We start from the raw sequence: 20,200 nt of genomic DNA on the forward strand, positions 1-20,200 counted from the left end.
TGGTGAGTCCTCCAGCTCGAGGACCAGATGTTATTTCAGTCTTAGTTTTAGTCATACTTTATTATGTTAAGATTTTCATTGATGTAAAGGGTTAAGTCCCTAATTTCGTACTCTTATGTTTAGATGGTTTTTGATGAGACAAGTCTAGTATTTTTACAACTCTTTATATATGAAATTTGAAGTTTGGCTTCTGTTTAGAAATGTTTTAATTTTCCGCATTATTTCTTATGACATTATGTGTATGATTATGCTAATGGCTTGTATGCGAGCCCTTTGGGTGCAACTACTCCATGTTACGTCTAGGGGTAACCCCGGGTCGTGACATCATCACATATGCTTCAATCTCAAAGCAATTCATATTGTATCTTATTTATCCTATAAGAACACACATAAATCCATAAATTCTCCTTCCATAGAATAAAATCCATTTTAATTAATTTCCTCTTAGAAACATAGGTTAAGCATGGTACATGGAATTTCATCATAAAAGCATAGAATCCTCTCAATTCATGCATAATCAATCATAAATCAATCAATAGAATCATCTTTCATAAAGACCCACAACTTAGAAGAAACCCTAACACAAATTGTGGAATTTCTACTTTTCAATTGGAGAACTTGGGGGCTCCATGGATGCAAGGATTCCATGGATGAAAAGCTATCATACCTCGCTATCAAAGCCCAAAAACAATTGTAGACTTGACCTTGAGCCCTATCTTCAGCCATTCTTCTTCTTCTTCTTCTTCTAGAGAGAGAAATATTTTGGAGGGGAAGAACCCAATTTCTTTTGGTGAATTTAAGAGTATGACTTGAATGGGTTGAATTTGGGGTTAAAATCACTTATATAGGGGTCCTAGGCATGGGTAAAACGACATAGTATTGTTTTAAATAAATCTGGAAAAGACCCAACTTCCCCTTAACTTACAGCTAACACAACCCCCACACGGCAGGCTTCACGAGCTGTCCAAGGGTCCACGAGTCGTCTAGGCTGCCGTGGCCCTTTGAACAATGGCTTCCAAATCTTCCCCAAAAACCCACGCACCCCACAACCACTTCCTTGAGCCGTCAGGTGGCTCGTGTAGAGGGTCAACTTTTATGGTATCTACTTCCTCCCCTCCATGACCATCACCATAGCCCGTTGGGCTATTCACAAGCCGTTTGGGTGCTCGTGGGAGGGGATCCCTCTTTGGCTCAACACTGTGAGCCACCATAGGATACACCACGCCTCATGGTGCCCTTCATGGCCCATCTGGGCCTTCGTGAAGGATGCCCAGGCTCAAATCCTTAGCTTGAGACTTTTCACTTAGTCCCTTCCTTAGCCTACTAGATTCCGAGGTGTTACATTATCTCCCCCTTGGGAACATTCGTCCTTGAATGGAATTCTAATCATCTTATGAAAGAAAAGACTCAAAACTAGCAGCCAATCATGCAAGTAATTATATAAATGCACATATCCGAGGAGGAAATATTAACTACAAGCTAAAACATACTTTTATTATCATATCATGAAATCCATATGCAACTCATACTCAAATGCATATATCAGAGGAAAAATCAATCATATTAAATCATTTTCTTTCAAAATTCAAGTTTAATTGAACATGCGTAAAATGAGGAATCATGGGAATATCTAAGACACATGACACCAAAAGAGTAAACCATGAGGAACTCAATACCTCAAGTTAGAATAGGAGTAGAAGGAAAAAAATGACGATATCGGGACATCATATCGGCCTCGGCCTCGGCATCCCAAGTAGCACCCTCAACTAAATGATTCCTCCACAACACTTTCACGGAGGCAACTTCTTTGTTTCTCAACTTCTTAACTTGTTGGTCTAAAATATCAACCAGACCTTTTTCATAAGAAAGTGTCACACCCCGAAGCTACCTCCAGGACGTAAACACGGGACCTAGGATCACGAGTGACCCCAAGCTAACCCTGAGTTGGCATATCATAAGCATACTTAAAATTTTCAACATAATAGACATACTGTGCGGAAGATTAAATCATGAGATAAATTGAAATGATGGGGAATACCGATTACTAAGTCCGAATAAATAAACTGTGATTTAATGACAACTGAATTATCAAATTCCACAGCTAAAATTGAATCTAACTATGTCTGAGTGAAAGCCTCTAACTGACTAGAGATGTTGAGACATGTCCCAAACTAAGTCTAGCAAAACTGAAACTAAAAGAGTGAAAGTATAAAAGATAGCATGTCAATCGTCCTCGAAGAATGAGGACTCACTCAATCTACGGTCCGTGGTTTGCAATCGTGGTTCCACACTTGGTCAAGAATTCCCTGATTTTCCTTCAAGCCTTGCCTGCCCATCTACGGTCATCATCTATAGAGCGTGAATGGACCTACGGTCCGTAGATGCTCTTTTCAGCACATCCTTCAGTTGTGTCTCTCAGTTTTCACGTCTGAACATATTTCCTGCAAACATGGTAAAAATGCATAAAAACCAATACAAAATGGCCCTAGACACACACAACTCTTATGTGAAATGTATTAAAAATACCGTAAAGTCACGGTATATCAACACCCTCAACTTAAATTCGTTGTTTTTCCTCAAGTGACACACTAAGACTCTGAACGACACATGTATAGAAGCAAGTAATTCAAGCATAAGCAATCACATGGCTCTCTACTCCGACTCTTTTTTTGAGTGCAAATCTTTTCTCTCAGACTCAACAAGTTGACTTGTGCGGATCAAATCACGAAATCCTTTTTTTTTCACACAATGAATATGATTTGAGTACAAGAATTCATTCAACAATCACATTCAGAAGTAATTTCCAGTACAGTCAGTGCTCAATACCATAGGCTTGCCCTTATTTTTACCGCTTAAACTCTCCAAACTAGGTTCTAGGATCACTATAGGACTTTCTTGGCTTGTAACGTAGGCTGAGGGTCAGGTGTGGTACATTTGGGTGCTTTTTAGTGACTTTCTTCCCTCCTTGACAATACAGTAGGCTTTCTATCTCTTTTTGCCCTATTTTTGACATCCTACCATTTTTTGTTCTTTCCCTTGATTCCTTTAAACCATGGATGTGGCTTTCGATTTTGCAGCTCTTTATTTTTCCCTTTCTTTTTTTTCTTGCATTTTATTCTCTTCATTAGCTTTCAACACTTTTGTTTACTTTCGGTTGCACAAAGCCACATCCTCTCCTTTTTTTTTTCAACACCAAACTCTTTTCATACCCATTTTTCTTTCGGTTTCCTCTTTCATACTTTCATAGCCACCTTCAACTTATGGATTTTCCATTGATTGAGGTGCACAATACCAGAAGTCGGATCAGGGCCAAGATTGCGGTCACTTTTTACATTAGCCACCCTCAACTTAGGCTTCTGGCCTAAGTCGAGGTGCACATGTCCAAGGAGGGACCGGGGCCAACAAAGTTGATTATGGTAAGGTGAGTTAGGGGTTTAGAAAGAAATGATCTAATTTAGGCTCAAAGCATTAGGATCAAAGAGAGCATTAATTTCATTTGGTTGGATTCTTTTTAGGCAATTTGCAAACTTATCAGAACAAGGGCCTATGATCATTTCCTTTCCTCTAGAGTAGATTATCTTATTAGGACTAACCAGGTAAGTTCTAGATTGGCACAAAGACTATTTGAACAATTAGCTATTCTCACACACTCTTGGCACATAGTTTCTTTATCAGATTATCAGATTACCCAGTTTAAGTTTTAGCTTAAGTCATGCCATCAAGTTGGTTCATTATCATGTCATACTTAGAGCCAACACATTCAACTTATTCTAGTTTACAGATTTTAGCACATATCACAAATTTTGGACAGGTATCATTTTTTCAAAAAGATTTTGCCATCATGCTTCATCCTTTCTCATGCTTCTACACATACAATCCTAACACATGCCGGTTCAACAGAAATTAAGAAGTCTCTTGGGGAAAAAGAACACAGGCAAGAAAACCCCAAGAGAGGATTATGAGTTGGGTTACTCAGACTTTACCCTAACACTTACAATCCGTTTACCCCACCCCCAACAAAATAGAGTGTACTTGTCCCCAAAGCACAAAAAGTAAAGAGTAAAGGAATGGGTGAAGCAAACCTGTGACGCATAGCGCCGAAGACTCATCAATAAGTGGGTGGGTCTTGTTTTCTGGAGCCTGCTGGATCAACACTTGGGTCACCCTCAATAGTGCCCGCATCTCTCATCACAGCACCATCAACAGTGCGAACATCATCTCTCACTACAACATCAGTAGTTCTCATACTGCTAGAGGCACCCATACTTGGACAAATTTAGGATACATACCTGGGATCTACAGAAACCATTCACGGTCCGTGGATTGACCCACGGACCGTTGATGGGGTCCGTAGACCTCTGCACAGTCCTTTTTCTACTGATTTGGCTTTTCATCCCTGCACATGTAGCAACTGTTAGGCCTTTCTTTTTACAATTTCTGGACACTTTTTAGACACAGATCCTATGCTATATCAAGCCAACACTAATACAAAAAATAAAACACCTATCTAAAGGATTAAAAAAATTCAAATAAACGAAGAAAACTCCAAAATCGAAAAGAAAAACCTATAGTTGGCTAGATTTTACATCTTGGGTTACCTCCCAAGAAGCACTTGATTTAACGCCGCAGCACGACGTAGGTCCCTTGATTACTCAGACTTTATCAAGATGCCATGCCTCTATCACTTCATTTACACTCTCAGAATTTCCCATGTAGCTTTTTATCCTCCGTTGGTCGGCTTTGAACCTTGTCCCACTCCTTTTCTAGAGCTCAACCACTCCATGTGGGGACACTTGGGTCACTCTCAATGGTCCAGTCCTTTGGGACTTGGATCTGCTCGGAAAACAACACAACTTTGATTTATAAAACAATACCAGATCACCAGGAGCTAGTTTGCGCTTTTCTGTCTTTTGAGCATGTCGCTTCTTCTCCGTGCGCAAGGCTTCACCTAAATTATCCTTATTAAACACTCCAACACCTCTTCCAAAAGTGTGACTCACCATTGATACTGATTTAAGATCACTTTCCTGCTTTATAGACTTATAGACGTTAAAAGTCACCTCTTCCTTATTCAGTCGGAACTTCATATGCCCTCTCTTCATATCGACTAAGGCACGCCCAGTAGCAAGGAATGGTCTCCCTAAGTCAAAGTCAACCTCGCAATCAACTATAACAAAGTCTACCAGAAAAATGAACGGCCCCACTTTCACAAGGACAACTTGAAGCACTCCAATGGGATTTTCACAGTTCTATCAGCCATAAGTAAATGCATCGCGATTGGTTTTGGAGCTCCTAAACCCAACTTCTTATAATTCGACAATGGCATCAAGTTAATACTGGCACCCAAATCACACAAAGCTTTCGCAAAGTGCATCTTACTGATGGTGCATGTAATAGTGAAAGCTCTAGGATCCTCTTTATTTTGTACCAGTGACCTCGTAGAAATGGCACTACAATGCTGCAACCTCTCATCGCTCTCAAAACTGACAGCCTTCTTTTTGGTCACCAAGTCCTTCATGAGCTTTGCATACCCAGGCATTTGCTTCAAAGCTTATATCAAAAGGACATCGATGGAAAACTGTTTCAATATAGTTATGAACCTGCGGTACTTTCCTTCTTCAGCCTTCTGCACTAACCTCTGTGGGAAAGGAGGTGGAGGTCTAGGCATGGGAATAACCTTTTGTGCTATCTCCGCTTCCTTCTCTATGGCATTTTTAGTCTCTTCGGTAACCTCAATCTCATCACCATCTATTTCTACCACTCTTTCTACATCAGATGGCATGGGGGGGTCAATAATTTGCTTTCCTTCGTGAGTCGTGAATGCAATACAATGCCCATCATTCTTCAGATTCTGGATGGTGTTGTTGGGAAGCATGCCCAGTTGGCGTGTATTCACAATAGCAGACAACTGACTAAACTGCCGCTCAAGTAGCTCTATGGACACTTCATGGGCATTAATTTTCTGGCCAATTACGGACAACTCAGTGCGCGTCTCTTTCAGATTCTGATCAGTAGTGTCAAATTTCTCCAACATCTTTTGCATCACCTCCTCAACACGCGACATACTATCCCCAGCTTCCCTATTGCAAGATTCCTTATTCCCAGGAGGGACGTAGGGCCCAACTCTCTCATTCCTGGTACCATAGTTATTCCGGTTATAGTTATTGTCGCAATTATAGTTCACATCCCAGACATATTGACCCTCTCGGTTGTAGTTTCCATAGTTCCGACCTTCGTTTCCTTGACCTTGGCGCCAATTATCCATATTGGAACCTTGGGTGTTTGGTCGAAAACCCCCCGTCTGATCATTCACCGCATAAGTATCTTCTTCATAGTAACACTCCTCGATCGGTGGTTGATCTCTAGTCAAATAATTCATAGTATTTACCTTCTCCGCACCTCCGCTCACATTCTTCAACACCAACCCCAATTCGGTTCTCATCTGAGCCATCTCCTCATGAATTTCATCTACCGACTGGTTGTTTGTAGCTTGAATGGTAAATGTGTTCCTCCCAGTATCTGACTTTCTAGTGCTCCAAGCTTTATTGTTCCAAGAGATCTTCTCTAGCTTCTCCGCAATTTGCTCAAAAGTGCACTCACCATATGAACTTTTAGGAATAGTATCAAGCACTGCCTTACTGTTGTCATCCTGACCTTGATAGAAATATTCCTTCAGTGACTCATCATCAATTCGATGATTCGGAACACCTCGTATGAAAGTAGTGAACCTGTCCCAAGAACTACTCACGGACTCTCCAGGTAGTGCTACAAAATTGTTGAGTTTATCTTTGTGGTTCAGATTCTTGGACACCGGAAAGAATCTTTCTAGGAATGCATCATTCAATTGGTTCCATGTGTAGATTGGATTATTAGGAAGCTCATTAAACCACACAGCAACATCGTCGGTCAATGATAGAGGGAATAATCGCAATCCAATGACATCCATGTCTAGGTCTAGTCGACCCATACAACTTTTGCAAACACTCTTTAGCTTGACTATGTGAGCATGTGGATCGTCCGATGCCACACCTGCAAACAATCCCATTGCTGTAAGCATCTGCATCAAACTGCTAGTCACCACAAATGTATGCTCCGGCGGTAGAGGAGGTAGGACAAGAGGTCTGTCAGAATCAGCAGTATTAAAGTTGACCCAATAAGTAACATGCAGTCTTGGTCCTGGAGGCTGCAACCCAACACCATCACCTACTTCTCCTCCGATAGGATTAGTGGGCACTCCTTGATTATTCATTCTCCGCAAAGTTCAGTTTAGTTCTGGATCATAGGGAGTAAGTGCTTCTCCTTGACTCCGTGTACTTGGCATACACTAGAGTAGGAACCTGAGAGAGACAAAAACAAGAGAAAAAGTAAAATTAGGATATATTTCACTAAAGTTCAATAATGTAGTTAAACTTAATCTAAAATCCTTATTCCTCGACAGCGGCTCCAAAATTTGATACGCTCAAATTACACCTCCCTAAAGAAGCTTAAGCGATCGTTATCAAGTAAAGAACCCAACTTGTAGGTTGGGGTCGATCCCATGAGGAATATGGTTTAGACTTAACTTTAACCATGATTATATTCGTTTAGTCAATGTATTTCAAAAAACAAGTAATTAAAGGGGGGATTTGTGAAACAAATTCTAGAAATTATGTAAGTAATCGATGAACAAGATTCAAACTTTAGTTGTTATGAAGATGAGAAAGTAACTAGGGTGAACGTGTTCCCCATAAGCTTATAATGCGGTAATCCTAGTTATAGCAATCATTTCCTAGTGTATTAAATGCAAAGTGATAAGTTAGGTATCTCTAAATCCTTGGTCCGGCATCAAGAGAATTTCACCCCGCGCCTTGGTCCGGCTACGTGTGTATAATTTACTAACCCTTCCCTTTACCTCATATTAGAAATCACATCGATGTATGGCTTAGTTTTCACCCAAGCACCAATCGACATTAGATAGTATCACACTACATCTATGTTGATAATTCTTTTCTCGTTAATTGCCTCCTTGGTCCGACAAGTAGTAACGAGGCAAGTTCTAATGTTGGCCACCGTTAAAAAGATTTCTTAGCGAAAGAATTATCAATGCATGCAATAACACTATTCAAGAATTACTTAGTTACTATTCATACGTTGTTAATCGCTCATGGTTCCCACAATCCCTAGTTGTGGATTTAGTTACCTATAATAGCAAGAACACAATTCATATTTTTAGATGAAGAAATCATGAGCTTACGTAATCAGTAGAAGAAACCCAGAATCTCAACTTGAATTGCAAAGTCAAAATCTTCAAAACGAACTTAGGAAATTAAGAATTGCTAAAGTTGCAAGTTAATCTCCCAAAGTCAAGAACTAGAATAAAAGTAATAAAGTCTCACACCCCAAAAATGAGGTTTACATGCCCTATCTATAGAAAAATAAGTCCTAACTTAAAAGGAAACGAAATAAGGAAATAATGTTTTAGGATGCGTCTTTGATCTACGACACTGACCTACGGACCGTGGATTGACCTACATTCCGTAGGTCCCTTCCGTGACTCTGGACTTTGGCAAATTTTCACCTTTCAAAATCATCATCTTTGATGGAAACGATAGATCAACAGTACGGACCGTGGTTTGATCCACTGTTCGTAGATCCTCCTCCGTAGCTCCATACTTAGAATCTTCAAAATCGTGTACTGGAACCCCTTCTCTGAATCATTTGACGGAGCAACAGTACGGCCCGTTGATCAATCTACGGTCTGTGGTTTGCAACCGTGGTTCCACACTTGGTCAAGAGTTCCCTAATTTTCCTTTAAGCCTTGCCTGCCCATCTACTGTCATCATCTACGGAGCGTGAATGGACCTACGATTCGTAGATCACCTCCATAGATGCTCTTTTTAGCACATCCTTCATCTGTATCTCTCAGTTTCCACGTCTGAACATATTTCTTGCAAACATGGTAAAAATGTAAAAAACAATACAAAATGGACCTAGACACACATAACTCTTAAGTGAAATGTATTAAAAATAACATAAACTCACAGTATATCAACTCACCACTGATGCTGCTGAACTGGAGATCGGGAACCAATCAATGCGTGATATGACTGTTGAGGACTTGAACCTACATCACGAGAAGATGTAGCACAGAGTATGTGTCAGAACTTGAAAGGTACAAAGCATGTAAAATAGAATAAAGCTGAACAATATACATAACTGAACAAACATATAATTGAGCAATGATGTAAGATAAGCATAATACTATACAGGAAATACTAAACATGAACTAATTGAATGCAATGACCAATATTATAGCATGCTGAAACTGAATACTGAAATTGTCGTGAGGCTTTGGTTAGGCTGACTACTATAGGCTAGCTACTTCTAGCTTCTATACTGGCCCTTCCACTTTGGTGTAGTTTTCGTTTGTATTGGTACTGCATGAACATATCAAACAAAGGCGAGCAGTATAAGCATTTCTCTGGCCAGCCTGGGAAAAGCAGCGAACTCTAGAAGCTAGGGCTTTGTTCACCTTTGGAAACGAACACTATTCCGTTTTCAGTGGAAACCCGCCTTAGAGATTGAACGGCAATAAGATAAGTCAACGTTCAATCTAAGACAACGCTGAGCGCTGATAACTTGTAGTGAACAACTCCATTATGAAACCAACCGAAAGCAACCTTTGGTACTTAAGTAACTGATAACCTGGTCAATGTAATAGAATTTGACTGTGGGAGCTACTAATAATCGACATAAAACAACGTGAGCTAAACGTGGAGTCTAATGTATATGCCCCATCTAGAGGACCCAATATACCCTCCCAGAGGTTTAGAGGTATGAATGGCATGATCACTAAAATGTAATGCCCACAGAAGGGACTTATAAGACTACGGGGGAACGTAGTTATGGGACTAAGAGGGTGATTGACCCTAGTCTAACTCAATATTAAGTCTACTCCAAACTGATTAGATAAATAACACATTATGACTGAATTAACTAATACTGGATAGCTCAAAATAAGGACATGCTAACCGAAAATGCAACACTAATGTAATGATAATGAAACATTCGTAATTGGAGCATGTATAACTGAATAAACTGACCTAGCATGTGTAATTCATGAACTAAACAAATCCACACAACCAGGGTTCTAAATTTCATGCAAGAACTTAGGCAACAACATGATAATTTGATTTGGATCATTCGAACTACTAAAACCCAACATTTTCTAACATTCAAAAAATCCTAGGTCTAGATAATATCAAGGGAATCAAAATTCTGACTGAAATGTAGGGACTTGATGGGCGAAAGGAACTCACTAGTGAAATCGCACATACGTGGTGATGAATTTCACAGAGAAATCTTTCGATTTCGCAGCTGGAACCGAAGAAACCTTGTTGCATTCTTTGAGAGGGTTGGTCGACTTTTTTTCCTCCTTTACGCTCAACTTGGATGAATTTTGGAGAATGAGTTGACTTGGGTAAAGTCTAATTAAGTTACTAGGCTAAAATTGACCAAAAATAATTAGTTTAGGGATTCAACGACGTAGTTTAGGGGTCAAACGAATGGGGAAAAGACCAAATGACCCCTAATTTAAAAGTTGTTGGCGTCACCGATGGATCGGCGCAACGGACCGTGAATGGACCGACGATTTGTCTAGGATATGGAGGGAAAGAGCTGCAAACCCTACCACTATATACTAAAAATTGATTTCTCACTTAACTAAGTTCCAAGAACATAAAAATACGCTAAAAATGCTAGACTAGCTGAAGGAACAACTACTAAGACTGAATTTACACATGAGTAACTGAAAGACTGGACATGAATTGTTACCTCAAGCTGGAATGGAATTGGAAGGAAAGAGATGGGGATACTTGGCCTTCATGGCTGCTTCTGCTTCCCAAGTAGCTCCCTCTAAGGATTGACTCCTCCAAAAAACCTTCACTGAAGCGACTTCTTTGTTTCTAAACCTTCTAACCTGACGATCAAGAATCTCAACTGGCACATCCTCATAAGTGTGACTATCCTTCACAGCCATAGTCTCTAATGGCACTATAGATGTTGGATCACCCACACACTTCTTCAACAACGAAATGTGAAGGACTGGAAGGATTGCTGCCAGTTCTGCTGGCAACTCTAACTCATAATCCACTTTACCAATCTTTTTCAGAATCTTGTAAGGGCCTATATATATAGGATTGAATTTCCCCTTCTTTCTAAATATCATCACCCCTTTCATAGGTGACACTTTCAGGAAAATCCAATCATCAATTTGGAACTCCAAGTCCTTTCTACTTACATCTGCAGAGGACTTGTGGCGTCTCTAGGCTTTCTTAAGTCTATCTCTAATGAGATGAACTTTTTTCATAGCATCATGAACCGAATCTATCCCTATCAAGGATACTTCATCTACTTCAAACAAAACAATTGGAGATCTGCATCTACGACCATACAATGCCTCAAAAGGGGCCATCTGAATACTAGAATGGTAACTATTATTGTAGGCGAACTCTATAAGAGGAAGGTGATCATCCTAACTACCCTTGATGTCGATCACACAAGCTCTCAACATGTCCTCTAGGGTCTGAATGGTACACTCTGGCTGATGATGTTTGTGTAATCAAGACACAACTTCCGATGCAAGTGTCTACGATCGTACAATAGTTTAGTAACCCAACCAAGGGTTGGCATCGTTCCCAAGAGAGTAGTTTTGAGAATTAATAGAAAAATAAAATTTAGTTCTAACTAGTCCTAGCTAAAGACATTAACGATTAAAAACATTATAAATTAAAGGGGGACACAAGAGAGTTAGTTAACAATGGGGGGGGGGGGGGTTTGTCATTAGTAAGTAAAAACAACAAAATAAACAAGGGTTTCTAAGTAATGAGAGGGGATCCTTGGGATGTGATAAGAATACAGGTTAAGCTAGATTATTGGGTACATGCTTTTGATAGAAGATTCATAGAATAATTGTGATTAGGCTAAACTTTAAGGGGGACAAGCTCTCTCTCAAGAACCTTACCCCATTTCAAATGTGTTCCTCTTGGACACCCACTTACCGCATGAAGACCAGCCTACGCCTTAACCCACAAATTCTCTTGAGCTGAGTGTGTGGACATGGGACTAGGGTTCACTCTCTCGAGCTGAACCTCATGTCGACCCACTCACACTGGCCATCAATCTAGTGGTCTTAGTTTTACGACCTCTCTCTCGAGCAAGCTGGAAACACATAAATAAACTTGTATTTGCAACTACAAATTCATTAAATTCATCCACAACCACTAAACAAAATTACATTTAAACTACGAATAGACTATAAGCAAGCAAGACCCAACAATTATCTTAACCCATATTCGCTAAATCACACCCCAATAATTGGGGTTTTTAGCCACACATGTATAAGAGATAGAGATTTCTACTAAATTGAGCCAGCATTCAACTAGGTATGAAGATTTAAGTCTTGATACAGGCTAAAATTGAAGAATCGAAGAGACCGAAATCCAAATCTTGAAGATGAAATCCTTTGGAACTTCAAGTCTTCAAAACCTTCTCAAACTTAGAGTAAGAATATTAAAAAGTACTATTCTATATGAAAATTATAATAATAGTTTGACACTTAAAACTACAACTCTAACTAATATTTATAGTTTTCACAGATTTGTGCTGCAGCGGATCATTCGGCGTCATTAGTCGAAATCGCCGATGAACTCGGCGATTCACCTTTTGGTGTACTTCATCACCGTTTTGCACCATCCTTCAGCATCGTTGTGCTCTGGGTCATTGGGTGACATGGTATTGTTTCGCGGAACTTCTCGGCGATGCGCCGACTGCTCCCTTTTTTTGCCAACTTGATCCTTTCCATCACGGCTCAATACACTGGAACAAATGGCGAAGTAAGACCATTCGACAATTCGACAAGTGGACTCGGCGATCCTAAAGTCTTCATTTCTTTGTTCTTTTCAGTTTTTTTATTCCTTTTTGCGACGTAGTGTCCATGCTTTCCTTCAAATTTCGAAAACCTGAAACTTAAGGGTTTTCATCAGATATTGAGATAATATAAGCATTTGAGGACACAATATCTATTAAAATATAACCCTAAATGAGTCCAATTTGTGGACTCATCAACACCCCCAACTTAAACTTTTGTTTGTCCTCAAGAAAACTCAATTTAGTTATGCAAAGATCAAATGTGTACTCTAAGATTCAAGTTGTGACACACCATTACCAAAGATTCTCAAGCTCGCAATACTTTCTTCAAATGCAAGTTCAAGCTCAACAAAAGCCTTCGAATGCTCTCACGCAAATGATGATTACATTTTCACACGCAAAGGTATAATCAATTTAAAGTTCAGGAATCAGATACAACACTCACACTCACAAAGAGGAACACAATGCATACTTTAACCTATAGGTTTGCCCGTATTTTCCAATTAACATTTGTTTCGACTTTCTCAAGATCACAAAGGTCTTAACAAGGCTTGTAATGGGGCTTAGTTTAGAGGTATGGTCATTTAGGCTCAATGACTTTTATCCTCATGACATGTGGTGCTCTCAACACTTCCTTTCCTTTTCCTTCATCATTATATTTAGTGCTCATAAGTCATCCTATTATACACTTTCCATGGATTGTTTGGAAACCCCATCTCTTTTGTACTTTATTCAACGACTTTCTTTTTCTTTCTATTTTCTCTTTTTTTATTTGGAGGGGTTCCATTTTTCTCAACACCATGGGTTAAAGGAGACTTTCCTTGCGCTTCTTGACTTTCACTTTTCTTTTTACCACACCCCCAACTTAGGCTTTTGGCCTAAGTTGGCTATTCAATTAACCACAATTCAAGAGGATTATAGGTAATGGATTAAGAATGGTCTAGTTTTCATCAAGTTTCTTCCAAAGAAGGGTAAGGCTCAAAGGGTGTTCATGAGAGAATCACACGCTCACAAGATAGGTCACAAAAGAGGTATATGTCAAATTGGTTCACACTCTTCGAAGTTGCCTAAGATCATGTCAAGAGAAAGTCTTACTTAGTCAATCGGACCAACAGGGCAAATTTTAGGTGTTGCCATGCATGGGTCCGAGTAAGCTTATCACATAAGGCATCGACACTTAAGTCTAACAAGGCTCCACACTTTTGCTAGTGTGCAACGATCATCACAAGAGAATCAATTTGATAAATGACGAATCACAACAAGATGCAAAGAGTTCACATATTATCTATGCAACTTCATTTGGCCTCATCTTAGCCGCGCATTCATGTTCGTTCGATTGTAAGTACTATTCAAGTCATCAGTATTGATCGGGACCGAGACTTAAATTTTGCAAAAAAACAACCACATTCAACACACGAGATGTGGCAACAAATTTCATACGGGTTAAAATTATTTCGCAATATAAAATAAAAGGACGGGTTAAAATCATTTTGCAATATAAAATAAAAGGAGCTACAAGCTCAACATCCACATAAAGCAGTGATCTCACAATATAAGCGCAAAACTCGAATGTAAACAAAACGCGAACACGGGTAGCACACAAAGGTGTGCCTCACCCCACCACAACTAAAATCATTTGTCATCAAATGCACATGACAAAATAATCAAAATGACAATTAAATAAAGACAGAGAGGGAGGTAAATAAGGGACCATGTCGAAGCAGTTGCTCCATCTGTCTTAGATCAGTCCCCAGAGTGTTGTCATTCTGCTTCTGGTTCTCGTTTTCTTTTCACTCTGTTTCAGCTTCTGCAACGATATTAGCCTCGATCATATTGTCCAACTCGTGAGCTACCACAAAGGCGTGTATCGCATTGCTGAACCCTCGAGCCCACGAAAGGGCATTAGTGTCAATGGGCATCCTCCTCCTCGAACTGGCTGTCTTGTTCTCACTCCTTGTAGTTCTTCTGTACTTTTGTGCTCTTATGTGTCTGGGTGGCATGTTTCTTCCTGAAACTTTTGGTCTGGCCATGTCTTTTGTGCTATTAGAATGCTAGGAAGGAATGAACTCCGACTCCAAGAACGAATCAGTCAGCCAAAATACAATAGAGATGTAGCGATATTGAAAATAAGACTAGGTGTAAGCTTGCAACTTTTGAAAATGAGGGAAAGCATAGGAGATTCAAACTTTTAAACCTTTTGCTTGAAAAACCGTCCAGTTCTTGCCCATTCAGCGACATTAGTCATGAGAGCCGAACCATTCGGTGTCATGCCGAGTAGTCACATTCTTCACCGAGTTTTACAGAATCCCCCATTCAATTTGGGAATCCATATGGCGATATAAAGTGGGGTCGTCGAGCTAATCGGCGACTCGCCAATCGAACATTTCTCTCGCCAACCTCCTTCTTTCCAAATTCTTCTCACACTTCAACCTGCACAATCAACACACCATTATTTCTAAAGCCAACATAAAACAATAAAATGGTTTTGGGTTTCCTCCCAAACAACGCCTTAGTTAACATCGTGGCACGACGCAAGTCAATAACTATTCTTCATCCTCGGAGTCAGCCATGGTGTATTTAGGCGAGTCTTCAGTGAACGGTGGATAGCGAACTGTCATTAAATGGGTGATTTGAGCATCCTACAGCTTAATAGTCATGGAATTTGAGGCAGATGTTTCATTCAACATTTCAATGTTGTCCTTTCATCTCATTCAACTTCTTGTCTTGTTCTTCAAGTTTTTGTTGAATGAGTGAAAGGGCTTCATCATTCTGCACGCCCCCATGCTTCTTTCCGTGTCTTAATTTCCGAAGGAAGAAGTGCTTTTCCTTTTCCATGGCTTATGCTTCCAATCGTATGACTCGTTTGGACAGAACGTCTAATTGAGCCACTAGTGCGTCTGACTCGTGTTTCTTTTGGGCCTCCTTGTTAGTTTCAACCATACCATCAAGGAATGTTGTGATGACTTCGTAGGGCTGGTGGAGCATACTGCCCTCGAAAATTTTATCGGCTATGCTCCTATTTTCGGGTCTAATACCCCGATAGAAGCACTCCAACAACGTCTTGTCATACATTCCATGAGAAGGGCATGGTTGTAGAACTGATTGAAACTTCAGCCATATTTCTTGAGTTGTCTCACTCCCTGCTTGTTTGAATGTCAGGAGGTTGTCCCTGAGGTTCAATAGTTTCAGGAGGGGATGGTCCGTGTGGTACCCATAATGATCATCCATCTTTATTTCCCTGTTTTGATATTCAAACAAGCAAAACAAAACTACAATTTAAATTAGTAAAGCTAAAAGTAAGAAGAATAAAAAATTCTAAATAACTAAGAATTCACAAATACCACCACTCCCCGGAAGCGGCGCCATTTTGATGTATGCGTAATCAAGACAGGACTTCCGATGCAAGTGTCTACGATCGTACAATAGTTTAGTAACCCAACAAACTGTTGGGATCATTCCCAAGAGAGTGGTTTTGAGAATTAATGGAAAAATAAAATTTAGTTCTAACTAGTCGTAGCAAAATACATTAACCATTAAAAACATTGTAAATTAAAGGGGGACACAAGAGTGTCAATTTACAATAGGGTTTTTTTGTCATTAGTAAGTAAAAACAACAAACTAAATAAGGGTTTTTAAGTAATGAGAGGGGATCCTTGGGAGGTGATGGGAATATGGGTTAAGCTAGATCATTGGGTACATGCTTTCGATAGAAAATTCATCGTATAATTGTGACTAGGCTAAACTTTAAGGGGGATAAGCTCTCTCTCGAGCAACTTACCCCGTTTCAAATGCGTTTCTGTCGGACACCCACTTGCCGCATGAAGACCAGCCTACGCCTTAACCTACTCACTCTCTCGAGCTGAGTGTGTGGACATGGGACTAGGGTTCACTCTCTCGAGCTGAACCTCATGTCGACCCACTCACAGTGGCCATCAATCTAGTTATCTTAGTTTTATGACCTCTCTCTCGAGCAAGCCGAAAACACATAAATAAACTTGTATTTGCAACTACAAATTCATTAAATTCATCCACAACCACCAAGCGATATCACATTCAAACTACAAATAGACTATTAGCAAGCAAGACCCAACAATTATCTTAACCTATATTCGCTAAATCACACCCCAAACATTGGGGTTTTTAGCCACACATGTATAAGAGATAGGAATTTATACCAAATTTAGTTTGCATTCAACTGGGTATGAACATTTAAGTCTTGATACAAGCCAAAATTGAGGAATCCAAAAGACCCAAATCCAAATCTTGAAGATAAAATCCTTTGGAACTTCAAGTCTTCAAAACCCTCTTAAACTTAGAGCAAAAATATCAAAAAGTACTATTTTATATGAAAATTATAATAATTGTTCGACACTTAAAACTACAACTCTAACTAGTATTTATAGTTTTCACAAATTTGTGTTGCAACGGATCATTCCGCATCATTAGTCGGAATCGCCGATCAACTCGACGATTCGCCTTTTGGTATAGTTCATCGCCGTCTTGCACCATCCTTCCGCATCCTCGTGCTCTGGGTCATTTGGCGACATGGTACTGCTTCGCAAAACTTCTCGACGATGCGCCGGCTGCTCTCTTTTTCCGCCGACTTGATCCTTTCCTTCAGGGCTCAGCACACTGGAACAAAAGGCGATGTAAGACCCTTCGGCGACTCGGTAAGTGGAGTCGGCGATCCTCAGGCCTTCACTTCTTCGTTCTTTTTAGCTTTTTCGTTCCTTTTTGCAATGTAGTGTCCATGCTTTCCTTCAAACTTCAAATACCTGAAACCTAAGGGTTTTCATCAGATATTGAGAAAAAATAAGCATTTGAGGACACAATTTGTATTAAAATATAGCCCTAAATGAGTCCAATTTGTGGACTCATCACCTGACCATCCGTCTACGGATGAAATGTTGTACTTAGGTTAACTTGGGTACCAAGAACTTTCTGAAAAGTCTTCTAGAAATGAGAGGTAAACTGAGAACCTCTATCTGAAATGATGGACAAATAAACCCCATGCAACTTGACTATCTCATTAATACAAAGCTTGGCGTAGTCCTCCGTCGAATCTGTAGTCTTGATAGCCAAAAAGTGAGCAGACTTAGTAACTCTGTCTACTATCAACCAAATGGAGTCATGTTGGTTGCGAGTACGAGGTAAATTTGTAATGAAGTCCATGTTGATCAATTCCCACTTCCATATAGGAATGTTAATATCTTGAGTCATACCCCGTGGTTTCTGATGTTCTACTTTCACTTGCTGACAATTGAGGCACTTAGCTACAAAATCTGCTATATCCCTTTTCATGCCATTCCACCAAAAGACTTCCCGCAGATCACAGTACATCTTAGTTGCACCTGGATGTATAGAATACCTGGAGTTATAGACTTTTGCAAGAATCTGCTGTCTCAACTCACCCACCATAACAATACATAAACGACTCTGGTAGTGAAGTACACCATCTCCCCCTTGGGAGAAGACCTCAACTCTCTATTGATGAACTACACCCTTTAGTTGAGGCGTATCGGATCACTGTCTTGCTTTTCCTTAACCTCCGCTACCAATGAAGATTCTGACTCATTCTGAACTGTTACACCACCATCTGATATGCTCATAAGGCGAACTCCCAAGCGAGAAAGCATGTGAACATCTTTTGCTAGTTCTTCTCTCTCTTTCTCAACATGTGCTACACTACCCAAAGATAGCCTGCTAAGAGCATCTTCTAATACATTGGCCTTACCCGGATGATAAAGCACATTCATATCATAGTCTTTGAGGAACTCAAGCCATCTCATCTGGCGAATATTCAACTCTTTCTGGGTGAACACATACTGAAGACTCTTATGGTATGTGAACATATCTACGAAACACCATACAAGTAATGTCTCGAAATATTATGTGCAAACACCACTGCTGCAAGCTCGAGGTCATGAGTCAGATAATTCTTCTCATGCACCTTAAGCTATCTAGAAGGATAACCTATAACCTTACCTCGCTGCATCAATACACAACCTAGGCCAACTCTGGATGCATCACAGTAGATCACATAACCATCTGAACCCTTAGTATAGTCAAAACCTGAGTTGTAGTCAACCTAGTTTTCAGTTCTACAAAGCTTTTCTCACTATCATCTTACTACTGAAACTTGACCTTTTTTTGAGTCAACTTAGTCAATGGAATAGCTATGGATGAAAATCCTTTCAAAAACCTTTTGTAATAAGCAGCTAGACCTAAGAAACTTCTGATATTTGTAGGAGAGGTATGAATGGACCGTTGTTTCACTACCTCTATTTTATAAGAATCCACTCGGATCCCTTTGCTAGACATGATATGACCAAGGAAAGCAACTGATTGTAACCATAACTCAACTTTGCTAAACTTAGCGAAGAACTGGAGATCTTTGAGTGTTTGCAAGACAACCCTCAAATGAGTCACATGTTCTTTCTCATTCCTAGAGTAAATGAGGATATCATCAATAAAGATGATAACGAACAAGTCCAGATAATGCTTGAACGCTCTATTCATCAAATCCATGAAAGCTGCATGAGTATTGGTTAGTACAAATGGCATAACTACAAATTCATAATGACCATACCGAGTTCTGAAGGCTTTTTTCGAGATGTCACTATCTCTGACTCTGAGCTAATGATAACCGGATCTGAGATATATCTTCGAGAAATAACTAGCACCATGAAGTTGGTTAAGCAAGTCATAAATCTTGGGGATAGGGTTTTTATTCTTGATTGTGACTTTGTTCAACTGTTGATAATCAATGCACATCCTGAGAGAACCATATTTCTTTTTCACGAACAACAATGGTGCACCCCATGGGGAAATACTAGGTTTGATGATGCCCTTATCTAGAAGGTCTTTCAACTGTTCTTTCAATTCCTTAAGCTAAGTTGGAACCATTATGTATGGAGGAATTGAAATAGGTTGGGTATTTGGAAGAAGATTTATTCTAAAGTCGATTTCCCTTTCGGGAGGAACTTCGGGAAGATCTTCTGGAAATACTTCTGGGAACTCGTTAACTACAGAAACTGACTCAAGAGTTGGGGTTTCAGAGCTTAAATCCTTAACCCGAACTAGATGATAGTTATACCCATTGGAAAGAAATGAATCAACCCATAGGCACTGAGCTACTACCCTTTCATTATAAGATTAGTTCATCTGGAAACTGGAAACGAACGATCCTATTTCTACAATCGACTGAGGCATAACAAGAATGTAATCAATCCATGCCTAGAATGATGTCAGAATCTACCATTTCTAACTCTACAAGGTCTGCTGAGGTGAATTT

General features: G+C 39.8%; 3 protein-coding genes across 4 annotated transcripts in view; all 3 read right to left on the reverse strand.

Moving 5' to 3' along the window:
* LOC125849128 (pterin-4-alpha-carbinolamine dehydratase 2, mitochondrial) overlaps positions 1-20,200 on the reverse strand; it is a 179,353-nt gene that overhangs the window by 56,920 nt on the left and 102,233 nt on the right. The gene's annotated exons all lie outside the window — the stretch shown is intronic.
* On the reverse strand, positions 5,207-5,539 carry LOC125847220 (uncharacterized). The gene has a single exon (XM_049526887.1). It carries the CDS (start codon positions 5,537-5,539, stop codon positions 5,207-5,209), a length of 333 nt encoding a protein of 110 aa, XP_049382844.1.
* Positions 5,552-20,200, reverse strand: part of LOC125847223 (uncharacterized) — a 923,078-nt gene continuing 908,429 nt past the window's right edge. Inside the window, exons 6-7 of the mRNA XM_049526888.1 lie at positions 6,473-6,519; positions 5,552-6,134 (exon numbers count right to left, since the gene is read on the reverse strand). Coding sequence (XP_049382845.1) covers positions 5,552-6,134; positions 6,473-6,519 — 630 coding nt within the window. The remainder of the gene's footprint in view (positions 6,135-6,472; positions 6,520-20,200) is intronic.

The sequence above is a fragment of the Solanum stenotomum genome, chromosome 12 (genome assembly GCF_019186545.1).
Source record: "Solanum stenotomum isolate F172 chromosome 12, ASM1918654v1, whole genome shotgun sequence".
NCBI lineage: Eukaryota > Viridiplantae > Streptophyta > Magnoliopsida > Solanales > Solanaceae > Solanum > Solanum stenotomum.